General features: G+C 36.0%; 1 protein-coding gene across 1 annotated transcript in view; it reads right to left on the bottom strand.

The window, feature by feature from the left end:
* Positions 1-1,778: 1,778 nt before the first annotated feature.
* NUCB2 (nucleobindin 2) overlaps positions 1,779-19,431 on the bottom strand; it is a 40,437-nt gene continuing 22,784 nt past the window's right edge. Inside the window, exons 5-14 of the mRNA XM_061440671.1 lie at positions 18,749-18,875; positions 13,027-13,130; positions 11,616-11,801; positions 11,228-11,318; positions 10,583-10,641; positions 10,393-10,485; positions 9,158-9,247; positions 2,655-2,825; positions 2,300-2,382; positions 1,779-1,891 (exon numbers count right to left, since the gene is read on the bottom strand). Of these exons, the coding sequence (XP_061296655.1) occupies positions 2,308-2,382; positions 2,655-2,825; positions 9,158-9,247; positions 10,393-10,485; positions 10,583-10,641; positions 11,228-11,318; positions 11,616-11,801; positions 13,027-13,130; positions 18,749-18,875 (996 nt within the window). The 3' untranslated portion in view covers positions 1,779-1,891; positions 2,300-2,307. The remainder of the gene's footprint in view (positions 1,892-2,299; positions 2,383-2,654; positions 2,826-9,157; positions 9,248-10,392; positions 10,486-10,582; positions 10,642-11,227; positions 11,319-11,615; positions 11,802-13,026; positions 13,131-18,748; positions 18,876-19,431) is intronic.

The raw sequence follows: 19,431 nt of genomic DNA on the forward strand, positions 1-19,431 counted from the left end.
CCCAAAGGGAGAGCAAGAACACAGAGGCCAGCAAGTAAAAGATGAGGTTCTTTGCTAAAAGCAATCTTCATAAGATCTTTGTGCTTTCTCATGGTAATAATTGAAGAAAACAGACCAGAGACCTACTAAGTTTTTAGGGAACTGTTTTTCCAAAAAGCAGAAGAAAACAAAAAACAAATAAAAACCCTAAGCCCAAGCTGAAATAGCTTGTAACTTTCTAAAACAATTCCCAAGGCCCTAAACCCATAATAACAGGAAAAAAAGTGTGAAAGCTGTCCACTCTTCAGGAAGGGGACACTTTTCAAAGGCCACTTGTGTCCTTGAAGGTTAGTGGGCAATAAAAACATCCCAGAGGGCAATGCCAAGGGCCCCTGAGGACATAAGACGAGGGAGTTCCTCCCAGAAAGGTGAAGCAGGGGTTGCCTGATAGAAAAACCAAAGAATGTATTTATGGATAGAGCAGAGAGCTATTAGCACCTTGCTATTTTTTCCACAGAGTATTTTTTTTTAATTTCCATGGATATATGACTGCTATGTTTCCTGTTTTCCTCTTTTCTAAAAGGTTGATTTTACTGCAGTTACCCTGTACCTATTTTATTATGCATATGGTGCTCAGGGGGCAGACACGCTGCTTTTTAGTTTGCACGTGGTGGGAATGTAAGAAACCACATTCTATCCTCATGAAGGGGACTATACTCAGATATCATAGGCTTGTGTTACAGTTATTAATGGATTCGATTTTGGTGGTTTCCTTTTGTGGTGGGGGATGTGAGAGTTCTCTGTTTCAGAAGAATGCACACAGATATTTAGGTCACCAAAAGGCTGATTAAGTGTTCAGAGCTGTAGTTGCCCATCAAACATTCCCCTTTCCCTTCTGAAATGGAATTTTTCCCTAGTTAAAAAATCCTGATTTTTAGCTAGTCTCACTTACACTGGGCTTCTCAGCTTCCCTAGCAGCTAGATGGCAATGTGACACAGCTCTGGCCAATGAGATGTAAATTCAAACACTGTGTGGTTCTCTGAGAAAACCAAATCCAGGACACTGACTCAGCTGGGGAAATTTCCTTTGGTTGCCCTTCGCCCACTGCTTCCAAAAGCCACTTTGGACAATGAAAATGAAATAACTTGAGAATAAAAACCATGCAACGAGGAGAGAAGAGTAGAAAGATGGGAACCTGGACACTACCTACTTACAGATTTCTTTTATGGAAAAGGCAAAAACTCTTCTTTAGTTAAACCAGCATTCTCTTTGGATTTTCTGTTACATGTAGCAAAACCTGATCTTGAATGATAGAGCATAAGGCAAAAATACTGTAAATGAAAAATGACCTTAAGGGGTAGGAGAGGCTGTTTGGTAGAAGAATTTCTAGCAGTTAATATTGCTGAAAGTTAAAAGTTTCAGGGAAAAGTTACCAGCAAACACTGGGGAATACTATGGTATTCTCAGGAGAAGAATCATTAATATCAAAGAGACTTTTATTGAGAGAAGGGATGATAAGCACCCATAAGAGTATCTATATTTATGAATAAGTGAGAGCAATTTATTTTAAAAGCAATGGATGGAGCTTTCTCACTTAAATATTTACTAATAATTTCACTAAATTATGGCACAGCCTGCTTAAATAACTAAAGGAGAACAAGGGGAAAGGAAGGGAGGTATGAAAATGACAGCAGGTATTGAGTTTGTTTCCTTCCTGGTTCTGATAGGCTTCAATCCTTAAATATCTGTGTTAAAAGAAATATGTTCCCACTTAAAAAGTATCTTCCTTTATTCCACATATGCTTTAAAATATTTATTGAGCAGAGGAGAAGGAAGGGAGGTAAAAAGATGACACAGATGATGATTCAACAATTTTCTTCCAAGTTCTGGTGGACTTCAAACTTTAAATGTCTGTACAAAAGAAAAATAAATGCCCTCATTTTAAAGGTATCTTCCTTTACTCTGAATATTCTTTTACACATAGACATATTGAGTATTTGTTTCTTAACTATGCTGAACCACAGATCACAATTTAAAAACATGTTCTCTGATAATATCAATAATTGATTAGGAAGAATTATGAGTAAATTGGAAACCATCATTTCACCATGTATATGGCTATCAAATTACATAGCTTTTGAAATGTACTAATATATAAAGATTTTAGAGGCCTTTTCATTTTTCTATAATACAAATTGCTCTATTTCTACACATAAAGAGAAAGTAGCACAGATATTAATGATTTGAAATCGTATTTGTAACAAAAGTAAATTTCTATTTATTCCATTTTAAAAAATTTTCTCAAACAAACAAAATTACCTACGTGGCTAGATCTTTGATTCTCCACCAGGTGCTGATGGGGAAATCTGTTGTAATTTTTTTTGTTCCATCTGCTGTACAACCTAGTGAATGAAAAAAGAATGTCTTAAAAGTAAGTATTATTTGATTTTCTCTGCTATGGATGACCTTTGCCAAAGCACAACAAACTAATTAAAAATTGTTTTCCAAAATGAGATATTCATATTCTAAAATTTAGGGCAGTCAACAATGCCATTTAAAAAATACTAAAATTTAAATATAACATCTAATTGAAATATTATAGTACCAAAACAGAGGCATGTAGCAAAGACCCTAGAATCCTTTTCAATGCCACAAGCATTTTACAGAATACCACCTGATGGTATTCCAGCTTCTGAGCCTCAAGTTGGTCATGCTGACGTTTTAGGTCTTCTTTTTGTTTCTGAAGCTCATCTGCCTTTTTCTTAAGTTTACTTTCTTGTACAGAGATAAGATTTTCATATTCCTTCAGTTCTTCCTCTGTGAAGAACTGTTGATGGTCCAATGTCTAAAAGACAAAAAAAATGAGAAAAGAATAACCTTAGAAATAAAACAAAAAGCTCTGATTCAGCTTTCAAATTCTGTGATTAACAAAGTACAAAAGAATATCTATAGTATTATATCTTTGGGGTAAGAAAGAAGGGGAAAAAGACAATACATACTTATATTTATCCGGGCAAAAAGTATGACAGGAAGGAAAAATCCAGAAACTACTGAGACTGGTTATTGGTCCATGAATCAAGGTAAATTGGAAGTGGTCAAACAGGACATGGCAAAAGAAAACATCGACATTTTAGGAATCAGTGAACCTAAATGGACTGGAATGGACAAATTTAATTCAGATGACCATTATATCTACTACTGTGGGCAAGAATCCCTTAGAAGAAATGGAATACCCTCATAGTCAACAAAAGAGTTTGAAATGCAGTACTTGGGTGCAATCTCAAAAACAACAGAATGATCTCTGTTCATTTCCAAGGCAAACCATTCAATATCACAGTAATCCAAGTCTATGCCCCAACCAGTAATGCTGAAGAAGCTGAAGTTGAACGGTTCTATGAAGACCTACAAGACCTTCTACAACTAACACCTAGAAAAGATGTCCTTCTCATCACAGGAGACTGGAATGCAAAAGTAGGAAGTCAAGAGATACCTGGAGTAATAGGAATATTTAGCCTTGGAGTACAAAATGAAGCAGGGCAAAGGCTAACAGAGTTTTGCCAAGAGAACGCACTGGTCAAAGCAAACACCCTCTTCCAACAACACAAGAGAAGACTCTACACATGGACATTACCAGATGATCAATAACAAAATCAGATTGATTATATTCCTCAAAGCCAAAGATGGAGAAGCTCTGTACAGTCAGTAAAAACAAGACCAGGATCTGACTGTGGCTCAGACCATGATTCCTTATTGCAAAATTCAGACTTAAATTGAAGAAAGTAGGGGAAACCACTAGACCATTCAGGTATGACCTAAATCAAATCCCTTACGATTATACAGTGGAAGTGATAAATAGATTCAAGGGATTAGATTGCCTGAAAAACTATGGACAGAGGTTTGTGACACTGTACAGGAGACAGGGATCATGACCATCTCCAAAAAAAGAAATGTAAAAAGGCAAAATGGTTGTCTGAGGAGGCCTTACAAATAGCTGAGAAAAGAAGAGAACTTAAAGGCAAAGGAGAAAAGGAAAGATATACCCATTTGAATGCAGAGTTCCAAAGAAAGCAAGGAGAGGTAAGAAATAGATGAAAACAATAGAATGGGAAAGACTAGAGATCTCTTCAAGAAAATTAGAGATACCAAGGGAACACGTCATGCAAAGATGGGCACAATAAAGGACAGAAATGGTATGGACCTAACAGAAGCAGAAGATATTAAGACTAGGTGGCAACAATACACAAAAAACTATACAAAAAAGATCTTCATAACCCAGATAAACACGATGGTGTGATCACACCTAGAGCCAGGCATCCTGAAATGCGAAGTCAAGTGGGCCTTAAGAAGCATCACTACAAACAAAGCTAGTGGAGGTGATGGAATTCCTATTGAGCTATTTTAAATCCTAAAAGAGGATGCTGTTAAAGAACCACACTCAATATGTCAGCAAATTTGGAAAACTCAGTAGTAGCCACAGGACTGGAAAAGGTCAGTTTTCATTCCAATAGCAATGCCAAAGAATGTTCAAATTATCACACAATTGCACTCATCTCACAGGCTAGCAAAGTAATGCTCAAAATTCTCCAAGTGAGGCTTCAACAGTATGTGAACTATGAACTTAAAGATGTTCAGGCTGTATTTAGTAAAGGCAGAGGAACCAGAGATCAAATTGCCCACATCAGTGGGATTATCAAAAAAGCAAGAGTTCCAGAAAAACATCTATTTCTGCCTTATTGATCATGCTAAAGCCTTTGACTGTGTGGATCACAATAAACTGTGGAAAATTCTGAAAGAGATGGGAATACCAGACCATTACCTGCCTCCTGAGAAATCTGTATGCAGGTCAAGAAGCAACAGTTAGAACTGGGACATGGAACAACAGATTCCAACAGGGTTTCAAATTGGAAAAGGATTACGTCAAGGCTGTATATTGTCACCCTGCTTATTTAACTTATATGCAGAGTACATTATGCGAAATGCCAGGCTGAATGAAGCACAAGCTGGAATCAAGATTGCCAGGAGAAATATCAGTAACCTCAGATTCGCAGATGATACCAGCCTTGGGGCAGAAAGTGAAGAACTAAAGAACCTCTTGATGAAAGTGAAAGAGGAGAGTGAAAAAGTTGGCTTAAAGCTCAACATTCAGAAAACTAAGATCATGGCATCCGGTCCCATCACTTCATGACAAATAGATGGGGAAACAGTGGAAACAGTGGCTAACTTTATTTTTGGGGGGCTCCAAAATCACTACAGATGGTGACTGCAGCCATGAAATTAAAGGACACTTACTCCTTGGGAGGAAAGTTATGACCAACCTAGATAGCATATTCAAAAGCAGAGACATTACTTTGCCAACAAAGGTCCGTCTCGTCAAGGCTATGGTTTTTCTAGTAGTTGTGTATGGAGTTGGACTATAAAGAAAGCTGAGAGCTGAAGAACTGATGCTTTTGAACTGTGGTGTTGGAGAAGACTCCTGAGAGTCCCTTGGACTGCAATGACACCAAACCAGTCAATCCTAAAGGAAATCAGTCCTCAACATTCACTGGAAGGACTGATGCTGAAGTTGAAACTCCAATACTTTGGTCACCTGATGCGAAGAACTGACTCATTGGAAAAGACCTTGATGCTGGGAAAGACTGAAGGCAGGAGGAGAAGAGGACCACAGGGGATGAGATCATTGGATGGCATTACCAACTCGATGGACATGAGTTTGAGCAAGCTCCAGGGGTTGGTGATGAACAGGGAAGCCTGGCATGCTACAGTCCATGGGGTTGCAAAGAATTAGGATGAACAACTGAACTGAACTGAATGAGATTGGTTACCTACAGAATAAATAGAGAACTGGGTGGTAAGGACAAAGAAAATGTGAGAAAGAAAATCATACTTCTTTGAATAAATCTTTTTTGCACAGATGTGATTGCTGGTAATATGTCAGTGTTTCACATGCTCAATAAATAAATAAAATTCATAAAGACAGAAAACTTCTCCATATTGAATACAAATAGAAACAAATAAATAATATTTTTAAGTGAACAAAATACTTCACAGAAGGGGGAGGGGAAAAAAACAACTAATCCAAGAAACTTGTGATCACAGTATTTAGACTATATGCACTTAGGCTAAAACAATGACAAAAAATGTAAACAAATATTAAAGTCTGGTTTTTCAGAGATATTGATTAGCAAGTCTGAACCTCTTTGTAAATCCTATGATTGAAGAAATAAGTAAATATTATTCCCATCAAAAACCTTACAAATATTCCCTTGGTCCTGGTAATACTACATTGAGAATCTATTTTATAAAATAATCCTGAACACAGAAAAACTTTATATAAAAATGTGTTAATAGCAGCACTGTCTTTTTAAGTAACAATAAAAGACTGGAAATAACCTAAATGTCTAACACTCAGAACACAGTTAAGTACCTCCAAAGTTATTAAAACAATGCTTACCAATACTTTTGATATGATGTTGAATGATTCTTTTTTAAGGATTCTGGCACTGGATTAGACAAGTTACTTTTCATATTACCAAAGGTAAAATAGTAATTTTATATTCAGAAAACCTGGATGACACCACCTTAACCAAATAATCAAAGTTAACCTAGCCAGTTATGGAAATAATCAGCAGCATATGCTTCTTGACATGATGCATTTAACATCAGTGATATTCCTACCAAAAGTAGGAATCATAAAGAAACAGCAGACAAATTCAAACTGAGGATCATTCCACATAATAACTGGTCTGTACTTTTTAGAAATATCAGTTACTTCATGACTTCCCTGGTGGCTCAGAACGTAAAGCATCTGTCTACAATGCAGGAGACCTGGGTTCGATCCCTGGGTCGGGAAGTTCCCTGGAGAAGGAAAAAGCAACCCACTCCAGTACTCTTGCCTAGCAAATCCCACGGACAGAGGAGCCTGGTGTCCATGGGTCGCAAAGAGTCGGACACGACTGAGCAACTTCACTTCACTTCACTTCATGCAAATAGAGGGAGAAAAAGAGGGAGGTAGTGACAGATTTCCTCTTCTTGGGCTCTAAAATCACTGCGGATAGTGAATGCAACCATGAAATCGAAGACATTTGCTTCTTGGCAGGAAAGTTATAACAAACCTAGATAGCGTGTTGAAAAGGAGAGACATTACTCCTCCGACAAAGGTCTGTATAGTAAGGCTATGGTCTTCCCAGTGGTCACATACGGCTGTGACAGCTGGACTGTAAAAAAGGCAGAGTGCCAAAGAATTGGTACCTTTGAACTGTGGTGCTGGAGGAGAATCCCTTGGACAGCAAGGAGATCAAACAAGTCAATCTTAAGAGAAATCAACCCTGAATACTCGTTGGCAGGACTGATGCTGAAGCTGAAACTCCAGTATTTTGGTCATCTGGTGGGAACAACTGATTCACTGGGAAAGTCCCTGATGCTTGGAAAGATTGAGGGCAGAAGGAGAAGAGGGTATTGGAGGATGAGATGGCTGGATGGCATCACCAATGCAATGGACATGAACTTGGGCAAACTTCGGGAGATGGTGAGGGACACAGAGGCCTGGCGTGCTGCAGTCCATGGGGTCACAAAGTTGGACCCAACTGGGTGACTGAACAACTTTTTAGAAATATCAATGCTGTGAGATACAAAGACTCAGAAACTTTCAGATTCACTAGAAAGACAGTGCAACTAAATCCAATGCATGATCTTGGATTTCCCTTGGTGAAGGACAATACAGGGAAAATTGACAAATATCTCAACAAAATCTAGAGATGAGAGAATAGTATTGTGTGTAGCATTGATAATCTTACTGTGATTATATAAGGTAAATCTTTGCAGAAAAAACACCCTCAAGTATTTAAGGTTAAAGCAGCATCATGCGGAACTCTCAAAACAAAAAGGTGTTCAGGAATTCCTTGTTTATTCTTGCAGCTTTTTTTGTAAATCTGAAATTAAGTCAACGTGAAAAAGGTATGTAATTATCTATTGATCCAGTTCAAGGGAATTCATGTTCAAATAATCTGAACATTCTTCTTCTTCACCAATGTCCAGAAATAGTTCAAATGTTAGACAAAAACTTAAAACCAAAAAAGAAGCTGATTTATTTAGTTTCAAACTAAGATGGCCAATTGTCTCAATTTGTCCAAGACCATCCAGGTTAAAACGCTGAAAAGTTACACATCCTGGGAAATTCCTCAATCCAAGGTAAACCAGGACAGTTGGTCACCTTATTTCAAACTAACTAAAAAGGTAATTGTATTTTATATAGGAAAAGACAATGTTCTCCTTTCAGTCTACTTTGGTTGGTACCTCTCGACCATTCTTTTCAAGACGTGTCTGCACTCATACACAGTAAACTGTAATATAAATTCAAATACCTTTGGTGGGGAGCAATTTGGCAGCTATGTTTAGAAGCTAAAACCTGCTCGTAAAACTTGAGAAAAGTTCTATTCCTGGGAATTAATTTAGGGAAATCATCACAGATGCCCCAAAATGCATGAACAAATGGATAGTTATCACAATGTTATTTATCACAGCAAAAAAAAAAAAAAAAGTCTAAAACCTGGAAGAATGGCTATAAAAATTATGCTGTCACACAACTGCATACTAAGTGGTCATTTTTTAAATCATGATTTTGAGACATGGCTTTGGAAATTTTTCATGAAATATCACTAAATTTTACAAAACAGAATTTCACAAAGTCATTTATATAGTATAAAGCCATTTAAAACATATATAGATATGAATTTATACATATATGTAAATGAAAAATGGGACAGACACTATTTATACACTGTATGCTATACATATGCATAATAATAAATACACAAAGGATTTCCAAACTTGCATGACACAATGCATAATTTGTGTCTACTTCTGGATGGTACAATTACATGTAACTTCCAATTCACTCTTTGAATGTATCCATATTTTTAATTTTCAAGAATGGACATTATTTTACACTTAAGTACAATTTTAAAAAGACTTCTAATTACATGCAATGTGATTACTAGTAGAGATCAGCTGCCACAGCTTTTCAAGAAATCGAGTTCATTATTTTATAGTGACATTTTATGTGAAAAGCCAAGATGGTATAACTATCCATGCAAACATAATGGCAAATAAAAGGTAAAAGGGAATAAACTGAAATAAATTTCTTGAACCATACATCCCATTTCAAGTAGGTTCTCTTACCTCCCAGCTATCCGGCTCTAAGAATTCCTTTTTTTCTGTAGCCTTTAAAAATTCATCTAGTGTCACCAATCGGTCTTTGTTAGTATCAACCTGATTAAAGGAAAATGTATATGGAAAATAAAATAACTCTTTCTCATTATTTAGACACTAGAAATTCTTCTAATAGATGCTGCTGCATAAACATACAGCAATTAGCATTAGCCTAACATCCATAGAAACTGAGGAAAAAAAAACAGAATACTCAATATCATACTAGAATCAGAAAATAGATAACTTTCTCTTCTATATAATTCAAATTTGAAAATACCTGAAATCCCCAAAGATCACCAAGTTTGAGTCTGCTGATATGGCTGGTTAGACTAATATTATTTTCCTTCCTCCCTACACCATTTATAATTCCTTTTGAAGCTAAGTGCTTGGGCACTTAGTCCTCTTTCCAGAAAGAGGACTTTTTTAGGCAAGAATAAAGGAGTTTAAGTTAAATGCTCACAGCATTTTTTCCCTAAAAACAAACAACTAACTAAATCAAAGATGAAGTTGACAACCTTTCCAAATCCTTTTCAGTGGCTCTTATAAACTATGGCAAATTCAGTTACAAAATTGAACTCTATGATGGCCAAAGAAATTCATTCATTATGTAAGATGCCAGCACTCAACAGAAATCCCAGTTTACCATGAATAGCTCAAATATCAGGTGAAAAGCACTGAAGCAAAGCAGTGGGCTTGGGGAATTCCCTGGTGGTCTAGCAGTTAGGACTCCACACTTTCACTGCCAAGGGTCTGGGTTCAAGCCATGGTCAGGGAACTAAGATCCCACAAGCTAATCACATAAGCTGTGCAGTACAAACAAAAACAAAAACCATGGGCTTAAGTTATCCTGTCTATGATAGTTCTTTGAGAGTTTTTAGCTTAATAACATGAACAAGAAATAAATATTTATTGTTATAAACCATTAAGGCATTGAGTTTTTAATTTCTTAGCAAAAATTAATTTTTTACTTCTAAAGAATGTTTTATAGCATTCTTTTATATGCAGAGCATCTTAATCTTTTAAAACACTTTAAAGTAGTTACAAAATAATTTTATTTACACTAAGGGAATATACTGACTTATAAATCAAAAATGCAAAATACAATTATATATCTATTCTGTATATTTGTTTTCCATTTAACAATAAGATTTATTGCAAGAACTTGAATCATCCACAGAAGTAACAGGTAAACATTTCAAACATACCTCATTCATTACATGTTCCCTCATTCTAAGCCTTTCTTCCTCCATTTCTACCATATCATCCTCTTCATTTTTGGGGTCATATACTTTCTCCAACTAAAAAGAAAATTTTAAAACCAACATAAAAGAAAGGAAGATAATAAAAGGAAAAAAGAGAGAGCAAAGCCACTGAATACTTAATGAACTCATTTACCTCTTTAGTAAATAGGGCTTCTAATTCTTGTTCATCTAGGAAGCCATCACTATTGACATCTAAAGTTTAAAAGTTACAAATGCAAAAACTGGTTTTAATGCCTTAGAAAATAGATAATTAAAGTACAACTAATTACAAGTGGTTTGCAAAAATATTACTTACATAAAGCAACAACATGCTACAGAAAAAGGTTTCTTTCTTTTTATGAAGCCTCCAATCAGTCCAACTGATAACAATTCACTACTTACTCATAATTCACCATAGTCATTCAGAAAAATACATGTTAACCAATTTTTCCCAAAATATAAAGCAATGTGCTTTAAGACTATATTTTAGTATTACAGCCTAATGTCTGTGAGATGCAACCTAGCTAGTCACAGAAATACCTTCACTTTACAGAGAAACTTGCAGGAAGTCATATAATGATTAAAAATAAAAGCAAGTATAAAGACAGCTACTTAACTAAAATATTTTATACTACAGACCAGTAATAAAGACTATTATACTACCCTTGAGAAAAACTCTAAAGATTTACTACCAATAGGACTCAATTAGAAAAGTTTAGCAGAAATCAATTAAGACTAAAGCATCTATTATTTTTCAAACAGAAGATATAAATATTAATATTTGTATCAACTCTGTTACCATGTAATTTGAAAAATGTCTTGGGGTCGAAGTCATTAGGATCCAATCCATCAGCCTCTTCCCACACTTCTTTAAGTTGATCTTTGCTTCCCTGTGAATCAATTTTTAAAAAAACACATAAGACAAACTGTAATCCATATATAGAGACTCAAATGCAAAATTGAAAAACTATAAAAAATTAACTCAAGATTTTAAGAACTAATAACATGATAAAATTCTACTATCTGGCACAAAGAAGTATCTTCATTTAATTATGATTTTATATCTATTTTGTTTTGTTTTAATTAATTCATTTATTTTTAATTGAAGGATAATTGCTTTACAATATTGTGTTGGTTTCTGCCATACATCAACATGAATCAGCCATAGGTAAAGTCACAGTCCTTACTGGATGATTAACTTTAGGATGATTTTCATGTTTTTTCTTCATTTCTGCAAATTTAGATTCTTCTTCTTTTCTCTTTTCTTCACTCAGTGTTTTTAAATATTCTCTCCTTTCATGTTCCTTCATCATTTCATATTTTTTAAATTCTTCATGCCGAGCTTTATCATAGTGTTCCAGATCACTTGTAGCCTATAAAGCAATATTTAAATTAAATAAGAAGATGTGCTTACAAATATGAATAAAAGCTTCTTCCATATAGCATACTCTCTAACAGAAGGTAGTATTCAGTTCAGTTCAGTCGCTCAGTCTTGTCTGACTCTTTGCGACCCCATGAATTGCAGCACACCAGGCCTCCCTGTCCATCACCAACTCCCGGAGTTCACCCAGACTCACGTCCATTGAGTCAGTGATGCCATCCAGCCATCTCATCCTCTGTCGTCCCCTTCTCCTCCTGCCCCCTATCCCTCCCAGCATCAGAGTCTACATACTCAACTTTTGTTTTAAATTCTACCCTTCTAATTCAGTCATTATTATTGTTAGAGATGGGCTTCCCAGGAGGCTCAGTGATAAAGAATCCATCTGCCAGTGTAGGAGACGCAGGTTCATGCTCTGGGTCGGGAAGATCCCCTAGAGAAGAAAACATCAACCCACTCCAGTATTCTTGCCTGGGAAATCCCACGGACAGAGGAGCCTGGAGGGCTACAGTCCATGGGCTCAAAAAGGAGTTGGACATGACTCAGCAACTAAACCAATCAACACTATCAGAGGTGTAGGCATTCAAAAAAGCTAAAAGTTCAAAGCTAGTTTCAACCTTAGAAAGTTCCACATAAGCAAGTAATATATAAATTTACTTTAAAAAGAAGAAAGAAGAGACTGTATCAAATCGGTATCATATAGAGAACTAGAATGGTTTCTAACAACTTAACTAAATGTAAGAATACCCAGACTAGAACATCTAGTCTGCTAACTCCATACAGTATAACACAGGAGGTCTACGAACTGCTATCTAAAATTCCTGAGGCCAGATATGTTTCAATATCTTCAAGATTTTAGAAAAGATATGACATATATGCAATATTATGTAACACTAATGAAGATTATAAATAGATTAGTACTTCCTTATCAAAATCTATGAGTACTCATATTAAGTAAGCTAGGAAAAAAACTATAAACAGCCTTATTAGAATTCAAGCCAGGTGTCCATTTTTATAGTATTTTGGATTTTGGAATTGTTGGCAAGGGATTACAGATCTGTATGTCCACATTATTATCTGTACTAATAAGGGTTATACTATCTCCCTTTAAAGATATTCTAGACAGTATACAAAAGTTATACTACCATTTCATGGAATTTGTCAAATTACAAAATCTCAAAGGTACAATAGAAACAATACATTTTGACAATTATTCTCACCGCTTTGATTAGCATATCTAAATCTGTAGATTCAAACTTGTCAGGATTCAGGTGGTTTAGATGATCAAATTGTTTTAGAAGAGCATGGTGGTCCATACCTGTATCTGAAAGAAAATGCGAAAACTGTAAACAATAAGCTACTAGAAGCTAGAATCATTAATATAAATGATACATAAGAATAAAAATTCATATTTTATAAGAAAATTTGACATTTTAGATTAAAGGTTAATTATTTTTTTAAGAATATTGCATACATTGTTATTCTAGGCAAAGATAATACCCCTGAATCTGGAATGGAATACAATTTAATGTGTGCATTTTAATGTTATTTCAAGAAAGACTAGTTGACTATCAGTGTAACTTCCAGTAAAATCTTTTTTCTTCTTTTTAATTTATTTTTTATTGAAGGATAATTGCTTTATAGAATTTTGTTGTTTTCTGTCAAACCTCAACATGAATCAGCCATGCTGCTGCTGCTGCTGCTAAGTCGCTTCAGTGGTGTCCAACTCTGTGCGACCCCATAGATGGCAGCCCACCAGGCTCCACCGTCCCTGGGATTCTCCAGGCAAGAACACTGGAGTGGGTTGCCATTTCCTTCTTCATGAATCAGCCATAGGTATATATATATATTCCCTCCCTTTTGAACCTCCCTCCCGTCTCCCTCCCCATCCCACCTCTCTAGGTTGATACAGAGCCCCTGTTTGACTTTCCTGAGCCACACAGCAAATTCCCATTGGCTATCTATTTTACTTATGGTAATGTAAGTTTCCATGTTACTCTTTCCATACATCTCACCCTCTCCTCCCCTTTCCCCATGTCCCAAATATCCATCAACAGGATTCTGGTAAATAAATTATGATATATCTATATAATGGAAATATATGCAGCTGCTAAAAAAAAAAAAAAGATGGTCTCTGCATATTAATACAGAAAGATCTCCAAAATATATTATTAAAGGAAAAATACATGGCAGAAAATGTATATTGTATATATCGTTTGCATAAAAAGAGAGGAAAAATGAGAACTTTTATTTGTATTTGATTATGTATGAGTAAAGAAACTCAGGAACGAATGGGTGGGAAGATTTGGGAGAATGGCATTGAAACATGTGAAATGTCATGTATGAAACGAGATGCCAGTCCAGGTTCAATGCACGATGCTGGATGCTTGGGGCTGGTGCACTGGGACGACCCAGAGGGATGGTATGGGGAGGGAGGAGGGAGGAGGGTTCAGGATGGGGAACACATGAGAAATAAATTAAAAAAAAAAAAAAGAAATTATAAAACGAAAAAAAAAAAAAGAAACTCAGGAAGGATGGTATTAGGGGGCAGTGGAAACTAATAATGTACAAAACTATCCAGGAACTTTCTTATACTCTCTTGTTTTAGGCCATATGAATCTATTGCCTACCTTAAAAATTACACCCCCCAATCCCTGTGGCTCAGCTGGTAAAGAATCCACCCACAATGCAGGAGACCTGGGTTCGATCCCTGGGTTGGGAAGATCCCCTGGAGAAGGGAAAGGCTACCCACTCAAGTATTCTGGCCTGGAGAACTCCATGACCTGTATAGTCCATGGGGTCGCAAAGAATCAGAAATGACTGAGCGACGTTCACTTTCAAATTAAGCCCTTCTTCAAATTATCAGAAATTTTAACTCATAAATTGTGAATCAAGGAGAAAATATTTATAACCTTTCTAAGGATGTAAGTCAGTTTACTTTAGATAATGAAATCTAGCCCCTGTTTTGGAATAAAGAAAACATTGCCAAGATTAAGGAGATGGAAGTTGTTTAAATGCAAAGAAATCTCAAACCACCTTAAGCCTGGCTTCAAGGACAGAATTGCCTTGTGTGTCTGACTACAGGAAGTAGGATGGTATGAGTTAATTTACCTCTCACTGATGTCCTTAGTTTCAGGATAATGAGTATTTGGTACTTGTTTTCTAAGTCTATTCACCAGCAGAGAGTTTACCCTCTACACTGAAGTGAAGTGAAGAAGTGAAGTGAAGTCGCTTAGTCATGTCTGACTCTTTGCAACCCCATGGACTGTAGCCTACCAGGCTCCTCCATCCACAGGATTTTCCAGGCAAGAGTATTGGAGTGGGTTGCCATTTCGTTCCCTAGAGGATCTTCCCGACCCAGACGTCGAACCCCGGTCTCCCACATTGTAGGAAGATGCTTTACCGTCTGAGCCACAAGGGGTCGCCAACCTCCAGGACCTAATGCCTGATGATCTGAGGTGGGATGAATGAATGAATGAAAATCTCTCAGTCGTGTCCAACTCTTTACAACCCCATGGACTATACAGCCCATGGAATTCTTCAGGCCAGAATACTGGAGTGGGTAGCCTTTCCCTTCTCCAGGGATCTGAGGTGGAGGCAATGTAATAATAATAGAAATATAGTATACAGTAAATGTAATGCACTTGAATCATCCTGAAACCATCCCCACCACCTCCAGTCTATGGAAAAACTGTCTTCCACGAAACTGGTCCTTGGTACCAAAAAGTTTGGGAACCACTGCTCTACACAATCGGAGAAGGCAATGGTACCCCACTCTAATACTCTTGCCCGGAAAATCCCATGGACAGAGGAGCCTGGTAGGCTGAAGTCCATGGGGTCGCTAAGAGTCGGACATGACTGAGCAACTTCACTTTCACTTTTCACTTTCACACATTGGAGAAGGAAATGGCAACCCACTCCAGTGTTCTTGCCTGGAGAATCCCAGGACAGAGGAGCCTGGTGGGCTTCCGTCTATGGGGTCGCACAGAGTCGGACACAACTGTAGTGACTTAGCAGCAGCAGCTCCACACAATTTCTCCAATATGACCCACTGACCAGAGGTACATGTTTAAAATGCATATTACTTATCCCCAGAATCAGCATATATAGAGGTGAGATTCAGTAATTTGTGTTTTTAAACTAGCTTCCCAGGTGATTTTTATGCAACTGGAGTTTAAAAACTGATACTCTGCCCTTAGTAAATATTCAGATATTTATTGATGACAATGAACCACCCAGATAACCAACCTATACAGGCATATTATAAGGATACAGGAGGCAGCTTGTAGGGTATCTCACTTGCCAAATCTGGCCCCTGGGTTTTGATTCATAATTAGAAAGGCCATTCCAAGACAATAAGGGAATTCATTTATGTTGTCAACTTTGCTTTTATGGTTTTATTTTCTACACTTAAATCTTTGATTTACATAAGCACTTATCCTGATATATATGAGATATAAATCTAACTATACCTTTTTCCAAATGGCTATCCAACTCTATTAAGACCACTTATCTCACTAATGAGATACCACCTTTAATGCACATGAAATTCCATATGTATTTAATTTTATTTCTGGAATTTTTATTTTGTTTCACTGGTCCTTCTACTTACATGACAAAATCATAGAATTCTAATGTCTGATGCTCAGTGATATGTTTTGATATCTAATATAACAAGTCCTTCTTCTTTGTTCTTCTTAAGAGGCATATTGCTTTTCTTGTTTGTTTTCCTTTTCATATGAATTTTAAAATTAATTTGGCCAGTACCAGGGGGAAAATGTACATCTTTTTTATTTGGATCATGTTAAATTTATAAATTAACCTAGGAAGAATTGACATGTTTATAATACTGAGTTTTGTATCAGAAAAATGCTATGTCTTTCTTGTTTTTTCAAGTCTACTTTTGTGTCTTTCAGGAGCATTTTCAAGTTTTTATCTGTAAGTCTTTCATATCTCTTAATAGGTTTATTTTGGGTATTTTATTTTTGTTGGTATTGTGCAATAGTCTTCTTTTCCATTACATCTGCTAACTGGCTGTTGTTTGCACATATGAAAAAACACTGATTTCTATATATTGCTTGTGTGCATGCTAAGTTGTTTCAGTCGGATCCAACTCTTTGAGACCCTATGGACCATAGACCACCAGGCTTCTCTGTTCATGGGATTCTCCAGGCAAGAATATTGGAGTGGGTTGCCATTCCCTCCTCCAGGGGATCTTCCCTACACAGGGATTAAATTCGTGTCTCTTACATCTCCTGCATTGGCAGGAGGGTTCTTTACCACTAGCACCACCTGGGAAGCCCTCTGTATATTGTTTAACTTGCTGAATTTTCCTGTTGTATATACTAAGTTCTTCAGACAATTACATTGAGTTTTCCAAGTGTCTATTATCTGCAAATAGAGATGATTTTATTGCCTACTTTCCATTTACTTCACCTCCAATTTTTTCATTTGTATAATTGATTAGTACCCTCCAATACAATATTAATTAGTAGTGGTGACACAGTGAGCATTGTTTTGTTTCTGATTTTAGTTAAAATACATATTTGTGTTTCTCCAATAAGTATGTGTAGCTGAGCTGGACATACGTGATCGTGTTACAGAAGTATCTATTGATTACTACTTTATGACTTAAAAAAAATTAATTAGATGTGTTAATTCTTGTCAAATGCCTTTTCTGAATATATGGAGGTGATCGTATGAATTTTCTTTGAGATAGCTTCACATTTCAAAAACTCTGTTTCTTAGCTGTATAATCTCCTCATAGTCTAAATTAGAATATGGGAGGATAAATAGGCAGAGCCAGAGGAGTTTTAGGGCAGTGAAACTATTCTGTATGGTACTATAATGGTAGATACATGTCATCATAAATTCACGTGGACCCATAAACTGTACAACCCCAAGAGTGAAATATAAACTATGGATTTGGGGGTACCATGATGTGTCAGTGTAGGTTCATCAGTTGTTGGGAGATGTTGGTATTGGGGTAGGCTGTGAACGTTGGGGGACAGGAGGTATATGGGAAATATCCATACCTTCCCCTCAATCTTGCTACGAACCTTCTATTCTACCAAAAATAATTATCTTAATTTTTTTTTAAAAATTGAGGAGAATTCCCTAGTAGTCCAGTGTTTTAGAGTCCACACTTTCAATGCAGGGAACCCAAGTTCGATCCTTGGTCAGGGAACTAGATCCCACGTGCCACAGTGAAGTTCAAAGATACCCCATGCCACAACTGAGACCAGGCACAGCCAAAGAAATGCATAAAAAGATAAATATAATTTTTTTTTAAATACAAACTTGAAAGGTTTATTCCAATTAATTATTTGTCCTTTGACTTTGCAAGTTCTTTTGTCACCAAAAAATTTTTTCTTCCTGTATCTACACATATAATAATTTATAATATTAGATTTCCTAAAAAGTTAATCTTGCATTCCTAAAATAAATCCACTTGCTATGACAGAGTATTCTTTTAATATCCAATAATTTTGGTTTTGGCATCAATACATGATAAGAGTGTGGAAGTTTCCTTCTTCATCTGTGCTCTGGAATACTTTAAATAGCACTGACAATCTGCCCCCTAATGGTTTAGTGGAATTGCCTTTGGTATTGTCTGAACCTGGTGTTTTTGTGGAGCTAACTCTGACAATTTTTCTATTTCATCTATGGAAATTATTCTAATTAGTTTCTCTCCCCTACTTTCTTTTGGTCTCCCTTGATGTTATTTTTCCTCTTTAAAGCAATGGCTTAATTCATTATTTTTCATTCTTCCTTTTTTGATATAATTATTTAAGGGCAATCATTTTGATTTTTGAATGACACTTTAAAAATTAAGAGAAGCCAAATCAATTCTAACATTAAATTTTGACTAAAGGAACATGGTCTGTAAACTGACCTCAAAACCAAATATTGGAATTTTCTGACCTTTTCTTTAGTACTTACCTTGAAAAGAATCTAATTTAGCTTTAATCAGCATTCTTAACCTTGCCACTTCTTGCCTTTTCAGTTCATCAAGTTTTGTCCTCACATGGTGACTTACTAAATCCAGTTCTTTGCTTAGCCTCCCACTCTGTTAACAAAAATGATAAATTAATGTTATCTATTCCATTGGATTTTTAGATAAGATACAATATATCTAAAATAGGGTTATGATAAAATAGTGATAAATGCTTTGACTCATTGAGATAAATTTGATATTACAAACAACATTTCTTTCAGAAGAAATTCAGTTTGTAACTCTAAATTAAGGCATCTAAAAGCCATAATTAAAGCAAAAACAAGAAACTCAAAAAGTAACTTAAATTATAAAATGGTACAGCCACTTTGGAAAACAATTTGACAGTTCCTCAAAAAGTTAAACACTGAGTTACCATATGATCCTGCAAATACATTCCTAGATATATACCTAAAGAGTAGAAACATATGTTCACGTAAAGTCTTAAATATGAATGTTCACAGCAGCAATTTTCACACTAAAAAAAGTAGAAATAACCCAATTTATCAGTCCGTCAACTGATAAATTGATAAAATATGGAATAGCCATATAATGGAATATATCAATACATGCTACAATATGCTGAACATTGAAACCACTATGCTAAGTCAAAGAAGCCAGGCACAAAAGG

This window comes from Bos javanicus, chromosome 15, assembly GCF_032452875.1.
Source record: "Bos javanicus breed banteng chromosome 15, ARS-OSU_banteng_1.0, whole genome shotgun sequence".
Taxonomy (NCBI): Eukaryota; Metazoa; Chordata; class Mammalia; order Artiodactyla; family Bovidae; genus Bos; species Bos javanicus.